At 41.1% G+C, this 16,746-nt stretch overlaps 1 protein-coding gene across 18 annotated transcripts in view; it reads right to left on the reverse strand.

Moving 5' to 3' along the window:
- Positions 1-2,838: 2,838 nt before the first annotated feature.
- madd (MAP-kinase activating death domain) overlaps positions 2,839-16,746 on the reverse strand; it is a 47,008-nt gene continuing 33,100 nt past the window's right edge. For 6 of the 18 annotated variants that reach the window (XM_068577278.1, XM_068577302.1, XM_068577327.1 and 3 more), the window contains 15 exons: positions 14,948-15,051; positions 14,763-14,846; positions 13,925-14,083; positions 12,890-13,010; positions 11,936-11,998; positions 11,025-11,145; positions 10,823-10,928; positions 10,620-10,730; positions 10,433-10,540; positions 9,914-10,078; positions 9,744-9,816; positions 9,080-9,186; positions 6,524-6,593; positions 4,467-4,513; positions 2,839-2,980 (listed from right to left, as the gene is read on the reverse strand). In XM_068577278.1, coding sequence (XP_068433379.1) covers positions 2,867-2,980; positions 4,467-4,513; positions 6,524-6,593; positions 9,080-9,186; positions 9,744-9,816; positions 9,914-10,078; positions 10,433-10,540; positions 10,620-10,730; positions 10,823-10,928; positions 11,025-11,145; positions 11,936-11,998; positions 12,890-13,010; positions 13,925-14,083; positions 14,763-14,846; positions 14,948-15,051 — 1,553 coding nt within the window. In that variant the 3' untranslated portion in view covers positions 2,839-2,866. The remainder of the gene's footprint in view (positions 2,981-4,466; positions 4,514-6,523; positions 6,594-9,079; positions 9,187-9,743; positions 9,817-9,913; positions 10,079-10,432; positions 10,541-10,619; positions 10,731-10,822; positions 10,929-11,024; positions 11,146-11,935; positions 11,999-12,889; positions 13,011-13,924; positions 14,084-14,762; positions 14,847-14,947; positions 15,052-16,746) is intronic. The other 12 variants (XM_068577375.1, XM_068577258.1, XM_068577294.1 and 9 more) reach the window with 6 other exon arrangements.

Here is a 16,746-nt window from a genome sequence, read left to right on the forward strand (position 1 = left end):
TATGCGAGTCATAGTATAGTATGAAAAAATACTGACAAAGTCAGTTGGCCATACAAAGTAATAGTATCGTTAACTGACACTTTTTGAAAAGATTTGTCCTTGGGGATTAATAAAGTACATATCTATCTTTTTTGTCAGTGATATTGTAATTTCCCCCCAAAAAAATACTCGAGGATGCAATAGTAAAATAAGTAAAAGGTCAAAAAGAAGTCACAATACTTTCATGTTTGATAAGGACTTGTTTTTTTTTACCTCATTCTTCTTTCTTTATAAAAAGACCATGAGCTTTATTTGCGATCATTTTAATTTATTGCCAAAGCTGTACATAGTCTATAAATCCTTTTTTCTTTTTTTTTTTCAAACACTGGAATACTCACGCCTAGCATCTTAATTCATGTATTCCTCTCATGACAGCAGCCGGCTCGTACAATGACAGACGAGTTGTAATACTCCAGTTTCAAAAAACAACACCATTTTTAGAACGGCGCCCCATTCAGAACCAGTTTTAGAGACGCTTCAAAATCGAGTTTGGTCTTCTACATATATTATTTATTCATAATATATTCATCAGTGGAACAGAATCTTCTGAATATTTTACAGATTATTTTTCCTTTGCACAGTTAAATCACTAAAAATACAAGCATGTCAGAATCAAAAAGAAACATTTTCCAGTGATATAGCTGTACCGATATATTGCTGATCTGAAGAAACTGTTCACCACATGGACGCGCACGCACGCACACAGACACACACACACACACATATTTGCACACGCACACACACACACACACACACACATGCACAGTGAAAGTTAACGGACCAGATTCAGCCGTTGTTTACGATCACGGAACAGAAACAACATTAACACCGGATATTTCATCACGTGTGAACCGTGGACCACAGGATGAAACCCGCTGCTGAGCAGTTTGAGTCCAGACTAAAAACTAAAATCCTCCAGTCTGTGATGTCCAAACAGGTACGTTTAAAAAATAGATTTTATTTGGCTGCTTATGGAGTTCACGCCAAAGTCTGACCATGCCGGCGTTACAGGGGAATTCATCTGAAACAAAGTTATTTATAAATTGTATTTTCATTCCCAGATTTAATCATTTAAGTAACATCTCTACTTTGGTTTCAGAGTCTCATATGCAAATTCTCTATAATAGTTCATTTAATTGCTTTGGATTTTGCTCTGTTGCGCAGACAGACAAAACAATCGATCTTAAAGACTCCTTTTTTAATAAATGTTAGGACCAAACTATCAATCAAAGCTATTGATCCAGGCGTTGATGTCACTTTGGTCAAGTGGTTGCTTTTAATATTTTTTTATTTCCAGATACATATTTTTTGACGGACTATGACAGAAATGTTGGTTTTGTTTTTAGTGCATCTTTATGCGTCTATGTTTGTATATATATATATATATATATATATATATATATCTTTTTTTTCTGCCAGGTCCAGGTCCACAGAGGCACAGCAGAGGATGTGGCAACATTTCTAACAAAGGCCATCAGAAAACATGACCCTGGACCTGAAAATTGGAATAAAAAAAAGAGAGAAGACGACCATCATGGAGCAGCTCTGGTTAAGCCCACCGGGCCTTCAAGTCACGCCACAAATGAAGGATAGTTAGCTTCTTTTGTTGCGTTAAACATTTAAAGTGGTTTGTTAAGGAGTGAAACGTAGCGCTAACAATTTGTAGCTACTTTTTAAACTGGGCTGACTTTGTGTTCATTACGATTTCACGTCCTACACATGAAACATGATCCTTTACACTGAAATTTTAAAAAAGGAAATTGCTAACCCGTTTTAAGGATGGATCACACCACAGACGGCAGCGGGTTTCTTTTCCATGTGACTGCGTACCTTTTAAAAATACAAACTTTTAAAAACAGTCAAACTCGTCATATTCACTTGGACCAATGTGTACGTTCAGAAAAAGAAACAAACACAAAAACTCTCTTACATTCTTCACTCTGTGGAAGCCAGTTAACTCAAGGAGACATGGCAATGGCTAACTACTCATTAAGTATTGCACATCTAGCAAATTAACAAGTTGGAACAAGTTATTTTTTTCCAGAGAAATGTACAGTCAATATATGTATATATTAAATAAATACTATATATAGAAATATATATATATAATATTTATTTGTCATCCTCATAGTAACATGCAATTGATAACAGCAGACCACAGACGAGAAGTTTTACAGCAGAACTAGTACAGTAATTTCAGCCGGCGGGCCGGCCTACGGGGCAACACATCTGAGAACACGCACGGCATTTTGGGGTTCAAACACTTTGAAGAAGCGTCTACATGCGGCGCTCCAGGACACAGCTGCGTTTTTCAACATGGGACGACCTGCACGACACGGAGGAGGGCATCTGGGAGTTTTCACCAGTTTAAACTTAGACAGACTGGAACTTTACAGTAAACACATAATCACAGAATAACTCACGCAGTCAAATGGAGACGGGGGTCGAGGCTGTGCACGGGACCAGCATGCACTCTGTGCCTCGGGCCGACCCCTCACGGTAAGAACGGTTGGGATCTTGGCGCCGTGAACAATTGAAGGAGTCACTTCTCCCGCGTTTGGGAGCAGGCAAACATTTAGCTAGCTGGTTCGACAGCGGCGGAAGTATTTACACAACATCACGGACTAAACACGTCGACACGTACGGGGTCTGAAAAGGGGTCCGAAGCCGGTATGTACACAAGAGGAGCGAGGTGTGCTTAGAATAGAGTCGGGGATTGTCAGAAGTCTCTGCTTTTCAGAGCGGAGATGCCGTTTTCAAGTAAGAGAGGCACGAGGACGGGTGGTGGTGGTGGGGGGAGGAGGTGTGGGAGTGGAGGGGGTGTAGACTAGCTAGGAAGGGGTCTCGGTGACAGAATCTTGGGTTTTCCTTCCGCGTCCTTCCCCTTCACTGCCGCCACGTAGGAGAAAAGGCAGAGGACGGAGTAACAGATCTGATGCGCCTGCAGAAGGAAAGAAACGACGGGTGAGGAGGATAACGACCCAGATGTGACGTTACAAACCAGGAACAGAGACGAGGCTCTCTGCAGGAATAATAAACATACTGCGAGATTTTAAAGAGCCCCGTGGAACCCGCCGGGTTCATGATGCTCACGAGATCAACAAGTCAACTGAAGAACACCTCGTTGGGCTTCAGGCAGCGCGTTCGTGTCCGGTGAGTCAGAGCTCGGACCAATCGGCGTCCTGCGAGGAGCTACTGGCACCTGTGGGTGTGGCTTACATGTGGGTGGGGTTTAGGTTTGCGAGCACCGACTGTTCCTTCTCAAACCACAATGGCGGCTACAGCGTCAGTTACATCGGTGTATTTCTTCAAAGAATCAGCGCTGAAGGGTTTTCTCCCGACTTGCTTCCCTTTAAACGTTTGACTGACAGATGGTTCATCCAATCACCTGCCACGTATCGTTTTGAAAAGAGCCGACCCTTTTCCAACGACGGCTTCTCCGAAAACGCATCGAGAAAAACACTGCGTTGGAAAATGTAAAAAAAGCAAACGGACAGCGTACGCTTGGCTGAGGTGGAGAAGTTGGTCCGTCTATAAAAGGAAGAAACCTGAAGCGTCCACTGATCTGTGTGGGGATGAGGTTTTTCCCCACATCTGGGGTTGGGCCTTCTTCTACTTCTTCCTCTTCGAGCGTTTAACAGCATCTCACTGGAGGACAAGCGCCACCTGCTGCTCGTCTTTATAAACTAAAGTGCCAATATTTGTGTGTAAATTAGCTTTTTCTTTTGCAGGTTTTCAGAAAATTCAGTTAAATCTTTGTTTAGCTTTTAAAATCCTCTCTAATATAATTTTAAGCCACGGTGCAGTATCTTTGCATCTAATGAGCCCACAAATGTATGAATGTATTAATCAAAGAGTAAACTATTTTCTATTCAAAGGCAGATGATTTTAGCATAAGGTGTCAGAAGTCATCAATAATATTGGCAACCAACCCGAGCACACTCTGTACTGTATGCATGTACCCATTTCATAAACACAAAAAGTAGCATTGTTGTCGAATTAAGAGTCCTTAATTCACGAGAACAGACTACCTAAACACACTTACTCTTCATACTCCTAAATCTTTTCGGCGAGCTAACTATTGCTAAAGTAAGTAGCATATCCACCAGGGTCTAAATAGCCGCCGTGTTACGTTCAGCGCTTTTAATCAGTGCTGCACATCCTGAAAGATGAAGTGGAGTCATAACACAGAGTGAGGTGAACACAGGGCCAACCCTCAGAACGGGCTTTAATCTGTTAATCACTAGAGGGAATCAAACCGCTGCACTCGTAGTGATTAAGTTCACACATTATAAAGCGTTAAGTGGTTCACCTCCACAGCGGGAATGTTTATCGGAGGGTAAAGGGAGGCACATTTCTGCAGTGTGCACCATGTGACCATGTGACCGGTGCAAGTATGGACTCTGACAGAAGGAGCGAGGACTCACCATGGGGGTCTTGTACTTGTGGATCACCACTTCTTTAGTTTCAGGAACTATGCCGGTGCAAGAGACAAAACAAAGAATTCAAAGGCAGCAGGAACCTTAATGAGTTCATACTTGAGAGGTTTGGGGGAGGGAGGTGGACTTCCAACAAGGTGTAACATGAGATGTGGGCCAAGAAGAGTCTACCACAACAGTCAGGAGTACATCGAGCGGCCGTCAGGGGAGGTGACAAGGGCAACAGTGGCTCACCAGCTGCTGAATCCATGTTAATGATTAAGGTCCTTGTCTGGCGTATTGATCACATCTTACAAAAAGGGGGGTTTGGGGTTATTACATTTGAACTTGTGACTGTTTTGGTGAGACGTTCATGGCCCACAAAATGGTCAAATAAAAATAGAAAAATGTTGTATAACAAACAAGAAACATTGAGATGGGAAAAATTTGATCAAGAATAACTTGAATTAGACCAATTAACTGGAAGTTAAAAGACATCACAGAAAAACATCTCAGAGAGGACAAACACCTTTGACCCGGGACCGCGTCACTGCGCACAGGACAGATGGACTTTTCATTAGTAACTGTGAACCCGTAGCGGACATGAGAAGGCGGAGGTCTGGAAATGTGAAAACCCAAAAACAAAAAAGAAACAGTCCCACCAAAGATCTCCACTTGCTGAGATTCAGAGGCTGACTACCGGAGAATGAGTGATGGGAGTCTGAGGTCAGGTTATCTCCCAAATGAACAGCGAGCGATGAGGGAAGCAGAAGGGGGGAGACTCATAACACAGAAAGAATAAATCAATGAAAAGGATCGGAGTGAGGAAAATATTCTGCACAGAGTTAAGTTTGGGTAAGAAAGGAGAAAGGTGACAACACTTTACCTGCTGGAGAATGAAGGTTTTCATAGTGGCAAAGATGAGGGCAACATTACAAAAGCAGCACAGAGACACGACAGTAACCCAGCCTGGCATCAGCTTTAACCATATTCCTGCTCCGAGAGTCTGTCATGACTTATTCCTACCAATGTAAACGTGGACCAACTCTTCTAAAAACAGACACAGCCTGAACTACTGCACAAATCATTGTATCGCTTCTCTCTGTCAGGCTCATGTTTTTTTTTAAAATAAAGTTGTTTGTCATGTTGACGATGAAATCAAAATGTGGGCTTTAAATTCGGTTTGCTTTAAATTAAACATTTTGCATTGTGAAATAGGCCCTTTGTTGACGCATTAACACCTAAAAATTATATATATTTTTTTTTACTGCAAATTTAGATGAATCCTGTGTTTTTCAGACTCAAAACAAAAAGAGTCTAATTGGTAAGTACTACTTATTCTTCGCTTAAACCTGCAGTTAACTTAAATTGCTGTAACTTAAATAACAATCATGTTGTTATATTTGCTCAAACTGTCACTATATCTTATAACAACATAACTATAACGAGTGAATAAATCAGGTAGCGCCGCCTCCTTTCAAGTCTGTTAAAGACATTTTCAAGATAACTCGCAAACAAAAAAGAAAAAAAGAACGAAAAAAACGTCCAATTAGGCAGAGTCGCCTAAATATGAATGATAAATATATATATACATATATAGATTATGCGGTTCTCTTACAAGGCAGTGGTATATTATTATAAGTGACACATCTACCTGTTAAGAACTAACGTTCTTTCTTACAAGCTTTTCGCTTAGTGCCTACTTGTAAAATATAAACGCCTCACACTTTCCTCCCTCTCCTGTTTTACGCTGCACATATAAACGGCTCACACTTTCCTCACTCTGTTTTACGTTGCACAGACCTTTGATTTCTCGCAGCAACTCCGTCCCTATTCACACTAAAAACGTGGCTCGCTCTAAAATTTTACACGAGCAAAAAAACACATGGTGTGAAGAATTCATCGCTCACGTAGTCACCTGCAGACTTCAGAGTCTCAGCGTTCCTCGAGGTGAGCGAGTATCCAATTTAGCGAAACCCTTATTAGCCCTCGTCAATACATTTGCCATGACGCTGAGTTACTGCCGTGCCGAGTACAGGCCTAGAATCAATAGATGGTGTAATTACCAAATTCCTCCAGGACAAAGACTCCCTTCACTGTATTGCACTTTTTAATGTGACTCAGCTCTATGAAAACCTAAAAAAACAAACAAAAAACACAAACAAAACAAAACATTATTAACTCAACAACACTGGATGAAAAGTTAACACTTCATATTTGAAAACTAAATTAAACATGTTAAACTCGTTTTATTCAGTGTGAAAGGTTAAATTAAAAAAAAAAAATACACAATGAAGTGCAAGCTTTTAACAGCTAAGGAAAGAAAAGAAAAAGCACACAATGAGAAGTTTCCATGATCGAACGCATACGTGGGCGACGGTTAAATGATGTTTCATAACAGAACTGGCATTTATATTTGGGGTGTAAACAGCAAAGGTAGTTAAAAAAATATATATAAAAAACATGTATTTTTATGCTTAGGGATGCAATATGGCCCATATGATGCATACATGGAAGTTCCATATAAAAATGTAGACAATGACACAAAATTAGATTTGCCGGACAGCTACAACAGTAAAAAACTAAAAAGAAGAAAACAAACACAAACAAAAAGGAACCCAATAAGATGTAACTGCTAATAAGCAAACACAGCAGAGGTTGTGTACCTTCCGCTCCTTGCAGGGGGAGAGAGCATGGGAGAGAAATGGTTTGGATTATTATCGGACAGAAGAGCACAGACACTCGACGGCACTCCGAGAGGGCGCTTATCCACGGGAGCCTCACTCGGGTGTAACTCGACCGTTAGCTAAGAAGCTAGCGGAGCCAATGTGAAAAGAAAAATAACAACAACAACAAAAAAAGGTCACAAGAGGCTTCAGCCCCAAAAGAATAGGGGGAGGGGGTTAAATAAAAAAATAAAAAAGAGGACTAGAGGTTTGACTAGTGTATCGAGAGCTGAATTCACCTTTGTTTTCCTGGACTTAAACATCTCAGTCCCCCAGAGCCCTCCATGCCTCCTCCTCCAGCAACAAGGGCCGGCACCAACACCACGCACTCACACAGCAGCACAGGTACACAAGGGCCAATCCCGGGTCCCCGACCCAGAGCTCACTCACATCGTGTGTGTGTGTGTGTGTGTGTGTGTGTGTGTGTGTGTGTGTGTGTGTTTGCGTTGAGTCATTTAAAAAGAGTAAAGCTCCTCGGGCTGATCGTCCAAAAACTCTCACATCTCTAATGCCTCTAGAATCTGCGGGGCTCTACATTGAGCATCTTTTGAGAAACTCTTGTCTTTAAAAGGTTAATTGTAATAATTTGTATGATGACGAATCTTAAAAAATAAAAATCAACTGGAGCCCAAGGAGTCTGAGGTAGAAAAAGGCAGAAGCAGCAAGGAAAAGCCAGCAGTGATTAAAACAGTGTCTCAGTGAAGCAACAACCCAGCTAAAGGGGTCAGTTCACCCAAATTATAGAACGACCGTGCATCAGGCTGAGCCGAAAGTTTGGAGTTTCTACTCTAGAGATTATTAGAACTTTATTTGTGGTGCTCACAGCAACAAACTAAATATATTCAAACCCGCAGAATCAAGCTAGAAAACACAACACACAGACTGGTGGTGCTGAGCGACTTTACCACACATCGGGAATCTTGTCCAATACTCACTAAGTTTTTAGCTCTAGTTTTGGTCTCCACCAACTGAGGGAAATATCTGACTCTCTGGCTGCCTAACGCTCCACTATGATCACTGCGCCTTTCTGCCGTTTGGTTCTGTGCAGGAAGTGGAAAGTGAGTTTCAGAGCTTCTTCACAAAGAGTGAATTTAAAAAAAAAAAGAAGGTAAAGCCAGAAAACTCAAAAACAAAGAGATGAAAGACGCTTGAACAAAAAACGATTTAGGATATATTTCTCACCCTCTTTTGTTTAATTGTTTGTGAAGATGATTATTATGTATAAAGAGTCTGTTAGTAGCTCCCAGATCTCTGTTCCTCACTACAGGACATTGTTCAAACACACACACGCACACACACACACACACACACACAAACTGTAACAACCCTGAGGAGGTATACGAACCGCCTTGACTACAACGTAAAGACAACACATGGGGATGTTCAGGGGTCCAAAATGAAAATGTGAAAAGTTGCTATTTAAATAGCCAATTATTAATGAAAAGTCTTTGCTCAAGGTCACCCGTCTTACCGCTGATGCACGAAACGCACATTAACACTTGGTCTCCTCCCACACAGTAAATGAACAATGAGGTTTGAGCACCACGGATGTCAAAAAAGAAACTTGTGTGGATGGATGTGTTAATATTGGTTTAGGGAAACGCATGCATACGAACACACACATACACACACGCAAATCCAAAAAAGCAAAAGCACAGACAGGAATTCTTCCTCTAAGGGAAAAGACGTCGGGGTGAATGCCAATCAAACGCGTCGTCACAGATTTTCAGACTTTTTTTTTTTTTACAATAGAGGAAGACGTCACGAGATGAAAGGAAATGAAGCAAACAGAAGGACAGGATGAACTGTCAACCATCATAAGTGATAGTTTTTGTTATTTCCATGCCCGTGTGTGAGATGAGAAGCAGCTTCTCTGCTGCGGCAGGAGCCTCCTACCTGGCTGTGCATGAACTTAAGGTTGATTCCTTCCAGTGTGACTTGCAGCAGTCCACCTTCCCCAGTTTTCATGTCCTGGACAGGAAACTCTCCGCCCAGCTCAGGGCCTGAGCAAAGAAAAGAAAAGAAAACAGAGTTTAGAGCTAGTGAAGATAAGTAATCCTGAATCTCAGCAGGCTGAAAACATTCCATGCTGCTGGCATGAGATGTGGGCCAGAAAGGTTTTAGCTTATCCTCCATGAGACTTTTTATTGTCACGCCTTAAGCAGACTACAAAGATGACATCTTCATGACGTGGTATCAGTGTCATTGCAAGTAAAGAAAATAAAGAATATGAACTGCAATATTCAGTGAGAAAAAAAGGATGACATCGCTGTTGTAAATTTCCGAGAAAAATCTTGGCTATCCACTCAATTTGTATTTTAAGAGATTATAAAGTCATAATTTTGCAACTGAATCATACCAGGTGCCACCACTGTGAACCACCAAGTGAAGCAATGTGGTTCCTTTGAACAAAAACAATGTAAAAAACCTTTAAACTATAATCACTGAGAATATCCAAGTCTCTAACCCCAACAGGCAACAAATGAAGAACAATTTAAAATCCTCTCCGACGAAAAGAATCATCGTTAAAACAGAAAGACGGAAAGAGAGAGAGACTCACCTGGTTTAATGCTCTGCTGTCTCGCTGCAGCTCTTTCCATGCTGTCTTTAACGCAGTAGTAGAGTTCACGACACTAGAACGCAAAGAGGGAAAAGTTTTTTTAACATCTGAAGTAAAGTAATAATCATAATACTAAGAAGTACATGATCAAAAAGAAGCCCCGCTCTGACCTTTTTGGTATAGAACTTGTTGAGCTGCGTTTCCTGGCCGTTGCGTCTCCAGAGGCACAGCACCTTCGTCTTGGGGCAGTAGGTCATGTTGATGAGCTTCTCGTACCACCAGCGCTCGTAAACGGTGCCGATGTTGCTGCGCAGGACGATGCAGTCGTCACACACCTGAAGCAGCGATGAGTAATAATCAGAAAAATGAGATGCAACATTTGAGGAGGACTTTTTTTAATTAATTTTTTTACAAAGTCTACTTCGTCCACTAGGCTGTCAGGAAACTGAAATCTTCCACTCCCTCCTTTTTTTAGACTCCTATGTCTGACTGCTGCTATAATACAGACTGATAGTTTTTCTTGTCTCAATGTTCTTTAAAAAAAGATCTATTTCCACTTTATATATTGGATAGGAGAGGAACTTTTTTTTTAACTTTTCAGTATGTTTGCACAGAATTGACAATAAAGCTGACTTTGACTACTCCCATGAGCTCGTGTAGGAGCATTATGAACCACAGACTCGTCGTACCTCCATAAAGAAGATGTCACCCGTGGTGTCGGTGCCTGCATGTACGACGAATGTTTGCTTCTTGATGTGCCGGCTGCCGCTGGGCCTGATGGACAGCTCGCGGCCGTTCTAAAAGCAAAATGTATAGTTCAGTAGAAGTAGGGCGGATGGAAGAGGCGCTCGCTGTCTTCGGGAGCCAGATGCTCACCATGGTGGCCAGCTTGTCCAGTATCTCGTTGATCTCTTGGCTGTAGACGAGGCCAATGTGGGACTTCCCCATCAAGCGTCTCACTTTCTTCTTGATGTCATTTTTGTCCAACTAATAAAACAAAAAGACGTCATAAAACTTGAGATATGTAGAGGAAAAAAAAAAGTGAAGTTATGATTAAGCTGACAAACAGGCCACCGTACTTTCAACATTAGCATAAAGGCAATCATGTTGTGCAGCAGGGTCGCCAGGAGTCGGTCCTCATCGTCCTCCAGACGCTTGCGGTCATGATCGCCGAGAGACAAGTATCTGTGTTGACAAACAAAACAAAAGGTTTGTCCATGTTTCAAATATCATCATGATGAAGTAATCTAATATACGTGTATATGTGTGTCCATATTGAACCTTTCAATCATCTCTTGTGGTCCCTGGTCCATGCCCATGCCCTCACGCTCCAACATCACTGCATCCAAGTAGGCGTCCTCCCAGAACTGCAGCTGGTCCCATAGGGTTGAGCGCTCCTTACCTTTGAACACATGCAGACAGAACACATGTGGCTCCGAACACGTGCACAGCGTGGACATTACCTCAAACGTACAACGCAGCCACAAGCACACGTTCTTTGATATAAATACGTACGGTTCAAGTCTCTCAGACACACAATCCTAGTTCATTCAGAGTCAAATTGTTTAAGACAAACAAAGCATCTCAACTTTAAAGGAGGAAGTAAATAACACAAAGTTCACAGGAAAAGCAAAAAATAAGGGAAAATATTTCAGATATAATATCAGTGGCAGAGCCAGCTGCTTTTCTTTCCACTTCACATTGTGGTAACTTAATAGAGATCTCAACATTTACACTATTTACAAGCTGGTTGGCCGTTGAGGGCTCACCTCTTAACTACATTTACGACAGCACTTGAAGGCAACATGCACTAAGTGAACAAGCAAACTCGTGAAATGTTAAGCTTGTAAGTTCATGGGAAAGTTAGTCAGAAACCTGGGTGAAAGATTAACAGAGAAGTGAGCAGAAATTGAAATAAATGTTAAAAGTTAACATGAAAGCAAATTGAAATCTTTTTGAAATCTTTGATCTTCCCTTTGTGAGAATATTGCAAACAAATTCTGCTGGACTGCGTATATTTTCTTTTCTTTTTTACGTTCAAAACCGATGTGCTGCTCACCAAAAGACAGGAGACACCCACATGATATCACATCAAAGATTAAACAGAGCCAGTCTGCATGAGCAACGGATACACACCACACACACCCACACTAACAGAAAAAAAAGGGCGAAAGGCAAGAGATTAGCCCTACTTAGCGAAAAGGTTTCCATGGCAGCATCCTCTAGTTGATCCCAAACGGAGCTCTTATCGCGGCCTGGAAGAATTTCCCAGGAGGAGCAGCAGGAGAGAAGAGAAGCAGCGAGAGCAGGAGGGGGTTAGGCGAGAGGCGAGAGGGTTTAATGGCATAAACAAGAGCAGAGCGAGCCGAGATCCACCCAGGAGGAACGGAGACGCTGAATGGTTGTGATCCGTTCAACACCAAAGTCAAAATTATAGTTAAAAAGTGTCATTCAAATTAATTCATTTTTGTTTTGTGCAGATCTGCCAGATGTCTTAATTGCATTTAAATTAAGTCTACCAAACCTCTCAGACAACAGTTACTCTTTAAATACACACTTGTCACTTTGTTTGTTTATTGCTAATATTTTGTTGTAAATGTTCGTATTTTCCATTTTTTTAAAAGACGTCTTTCACTGTGTTCAATGTCACACACCGATCACCAAACTCCCAGTATGTGTAAAGTACTTTACCATGACTCCCAGTATGACCATGAACCGTTTCAGGTTTCTGAATCAGCGTATAAAAGCAACTTCCCTCTTCAATCAGTCGTGTTAATTCAGCTCAATGTAAAACTGTCAGGTGACACAAACATCAGGGCGCAACCTTTGACCTTCACAAATGCTTTGTTCACCGTTTCATAATGAAAGAACTTTACACCACTTCTCGGTCATCACGTCTCACTTCTGTTTTTAGTTTAGTTTTTTCTTCTCCATAAAATATCAGCCAGTAAAGGTTCAGAGCCAACGCAAGTTGGAGTAACAGAAAATAAAGCAACACTAGTGGAAGTACCCAAGATAACGTTTGTGAAGCAATGCAGTGCTTTTAAGAAAACAGGAAGGAAAACCTTTCGTCGACTCATCAGAGTGAATGTCAGCCGCTCGGCTCGTGCTTGGACGGTGAAGAGAGCGGTCGTGGTTCAACGTACCCAGCAGGCCTTCACAAAGGTAGATCCTCATGCTGAGGTCCTCCACGAGCGGCGGTGGCGGCCCCTTCGCCACAGCAAGCGCTGGATCCTTTGCTCTCGGTTTCAGAGTGTGTGGCTTTCCCTGTGGAGACGGGACACTGTCATGCTTGTGGCTCAACAGCTAGAACAATGACCCCTCAAAAACAATACAGTCTCATAGGGATGGGTATCATTTGGGATTTTTCCGATACCGGTGCTAAACCGATACTTTTAAAACGATACTGGTGCCTAAACGGTGCCTGAACCGATACTTTTTTTATTGCCAAGGCCATTTTCTTTCTTCAAATTGAACAATATATTAACTTGAACAATATATTAACTGAACAATATATAAACCATACAGTCTCATGTGTTTTGAGTATTAACGCACGTGTTTCTGCACTCATTTTGATCGGCGCAACACCAGACTGCTGCCGACATAGAAGGACTGTTGAAGTGATCTTGATGAGTGAATGATGGGGTTTCCTGAGGCCAAGTGTTTTGACATTACCCTCGCCTCTTTTTTTATTTATTTATATATATACATACATACATACATACATACATACATACATACATACATACATACATGCATGCATGCATACATACATACATACATACATACATACATGCATGCATGCATGCATACATACACATTTCAAATAAAGATCTATCTATAGATATATAGTTATATATCTATATATATATTTAATTGAAAGGGACCACGTACAGTTAAAACATAAATGTATTACCATTTGATGCACAGTACCAGACTTTAGCTATTGCTAATTCGCATCTGCAGTTCTTATTTAGACTTAATTCTTTAAGTTGATGTTTTAATTCTTTAAAGTGGAGGAAAACCAGTCAGCTATCGTCCAGCTCCTCGAGTGTGCATGGGGAACCCCGAGATCCCGTTGACTACAGACACCATTTTAAAGCTTGAATTGAATATGTTTATAATTAAACTGCCTAATAGTTAAAGTAGTTTAATGTACGTATCGGGACCTTTATACTTACAAAAACAGTGCTGGTGGCTGGATTGGTTTCGATCTCGCTGTCAGAAAGAGTCCCTCTGGACTGAGTTAAGTGGGCGGCAATTCTCCCGCCGAGGCCGTCTCCGGCGGTGCTGCTCAGGTCGCTGTCAGCACCAAGAGTCTCTCCAGAGCTGTTGCTTATCTAGAAAATAAAGAAAAAATAGGTGTAAGAACAATACATGAGCGATGTTTAAAGAGCAGGTGGTTTGGCTTAAAAGCTCCACACACACACACACACACACACACACACACACACACACACACACACACACACACACACACACACACACACACACACACACACACACACACAGTATATATTTTTGTGAATTATTGCATCAGGGAACTCCTTTTTTTTTTAATGGTTACACTATCACATCTTGTTCTCATGATTTTTACCTGATGAAGGTCTGAGAACCGTGTCATCAATAAAAAGGAGTGACAGTGAAATCCAAACAGACATAATTGCAGGTTCTCCACTAGAATTTGACATAAAAGTTTGGTTGCACACTGTGAGTTCGTAATGACACTAAAAGACAGTCTACACTTTACAAACTTTGTTTTCTCTCTTTATCACTATTTTTGTAGTTCAGGCATTTTATTTAAAAAAATTAATGATCTGGTAAGCACTTTGTGCTCAACGTTGAAAGGTGCTATATTAAAAAAACTATTGTCATCATTTTTATTATGTCATTGTGATCACAATGATTAATATTATCGCTAGTTGGTCAGTCAAGTTTAAGCAAAAGCAGGTCCAGTGGAGCTGGTATAGACAGGAGTGCGTCACAAAGTGCGTGTCCTCCGGGTTGGCCGTGCCCTACCACTGTGCTGGCCTCGGAGTCCTGGCTGGTGCTTCTCGTCAGGATCGGAGGCTCCGAGCTCGTTACAGACTCTGTGTCGCTCTTCTGCAAACCAAAAAGGAGGAGAAGAAACACAGCGGGGGATACATTGGTATACTTTAGTGTAGCAGCAGTAAAAATCACACTTCAATACTCCACGAACAGACCTGAGATCCAGATGTGACCCCGAGGCCACTGTCGGCACTGATCTGGGATTTCTTCTCCTCAGCGTCGGCCACCTGGGGGCGCTGCTGCTTCGTCCCGTCAGACCCTGAAGGACAGAACCACGACAATCAGCACGTTTCCATGGACGGGGACGTCATCATCTTCTTGCCTTACCGGGAGTCGCCTCACTCAAAGCCAGCACAGCACAGCAACACCGACGCTACGTCCATCTTTAGTGCCAAAGCCTCCGTTTAAACACGGCATTACACAGCAAAGCATCAACTGCCTTTTGAGAGCAAAGACTCAGAGCCTTAAGCTGGCTCTAACTGAAATATAGTGACTATAATACATGTAATCTAAAAAGAGGTATGAAAACATGTTTTATTAGAATGTTATCACACCTTTCTGAATACAATGAGCATCAACAGATGGAGGGGTTTAAAGATCACAGGGAAGTTACAAGCACAGAGCGCCATCAAACTGGGAGAAAAGAAATTACAAATAAACAAAACTGCAAGAGCGTGACATTAATTCTCAAGTCTCAAAGCAAATGTGGCCCAAGTGACAACAAACCAACCATCAGACACAAGCAGTTAGGCATGCAGACAAACTGGTGGACGTAAAAGGAGACGTTTTCTGTTTGAACGTTGGGATTCGTCGCGTCGGCGGACACAGGCGTGCTGACGAGTAGATCAGTACGCTTCCTTGTTGTTCTTTTATTTATTTTGGTGATCGTTAACTTTTGCAAACCATTTATTAAATTAAAAAATGTGTCAACAACTGTGAACTACAAGCTGTAAATACACAACGAACAGCAAGTCACTTGAAACTGGGGGGGGAGAAAAAGTTTAAAGTGCAGATCATCTTGAAGCATGGGGTCAAAATAAACTTAAAAAAAAACACTGGAAAGAAAGTTTTTATGTGAAAGTCAACTTTAAAATTTGTATTTAATTGCAGTACAATTTGCGATATTAGAGGGAATATTACATCATATTCTCTAAAATCATATTACAATTATTATGTGGTTTTTGTGGGAGATCTGTACCAAAACAAGGTATTTTCTTACATCTGTAGAATATAATGTGTCTGTCAGGAGATCTCTGCAACAGGACAATATTTAAAAACTAATTGGATTAATTGTTCAGCCCTAAAACCCTGAAACATATCTATAACATTTAAAATTATATTTTAAATGATATAGAATAAAATAATGCAAACTAAAAACGGTCGCCAGGGAGAATTAATGAATAAATACATACTTATTATAGTATATAGTCATTCCCGCATGAGTTGGTTGGAGATCATTAAATAGTGTATCATAGTAAAACAAGCACATATTGTAATAATTCCTTCTGGAAGAACAGTAAAAAATTTGAAAAAAACATACCAAGACTGGCTGCCATCTCAAGCCTGGAATAAACACATGAGCTCTAACAGGGGCTTCATTTCTCACAGCAATAAATCTGTGAGAAATGATGTGACCCTCAATTTAAATACAGCAATAAAACCACTAGAGGATACCAAAATATACTGCAGTTAGAGGAATGCAGTGTCATGAGCAGTACAAAGCTAGAACATCAGCGTATCTCATTCTCAGTTGAAGTTAACTCGATCGACATCTTATTAGTGGAACATATAGAATCCAATCCATGCCTACAATTTTATTCGTAACCCAGTCATACATTCTTATTAGGAGTCTTTTTATTTATTCATGTATAAAGACACTAGTAAGTTTGAAAAGGTGGGAGAGAACGGGGTGGAAAAAGGTCAACAGCTTAACACCTCAATCTCTTTTTTTGTT

Source organism: Clinocottus analis, unplaced genomic scaffold, assembly GCF_023055335.1.
Source record: "Clinocottus analis isolate CAN_PGR_092001 unplaced genomic scaffold, fCliAna1.0.p SCAF_1, whole genome shotgun sequence".
Classification (NCBI taxonomy): Eukaryota; Metazoa; Chordata; class Actinopteri; order Perciformes; family Cottidae; genus Clinocottus; species Clinocottus analis.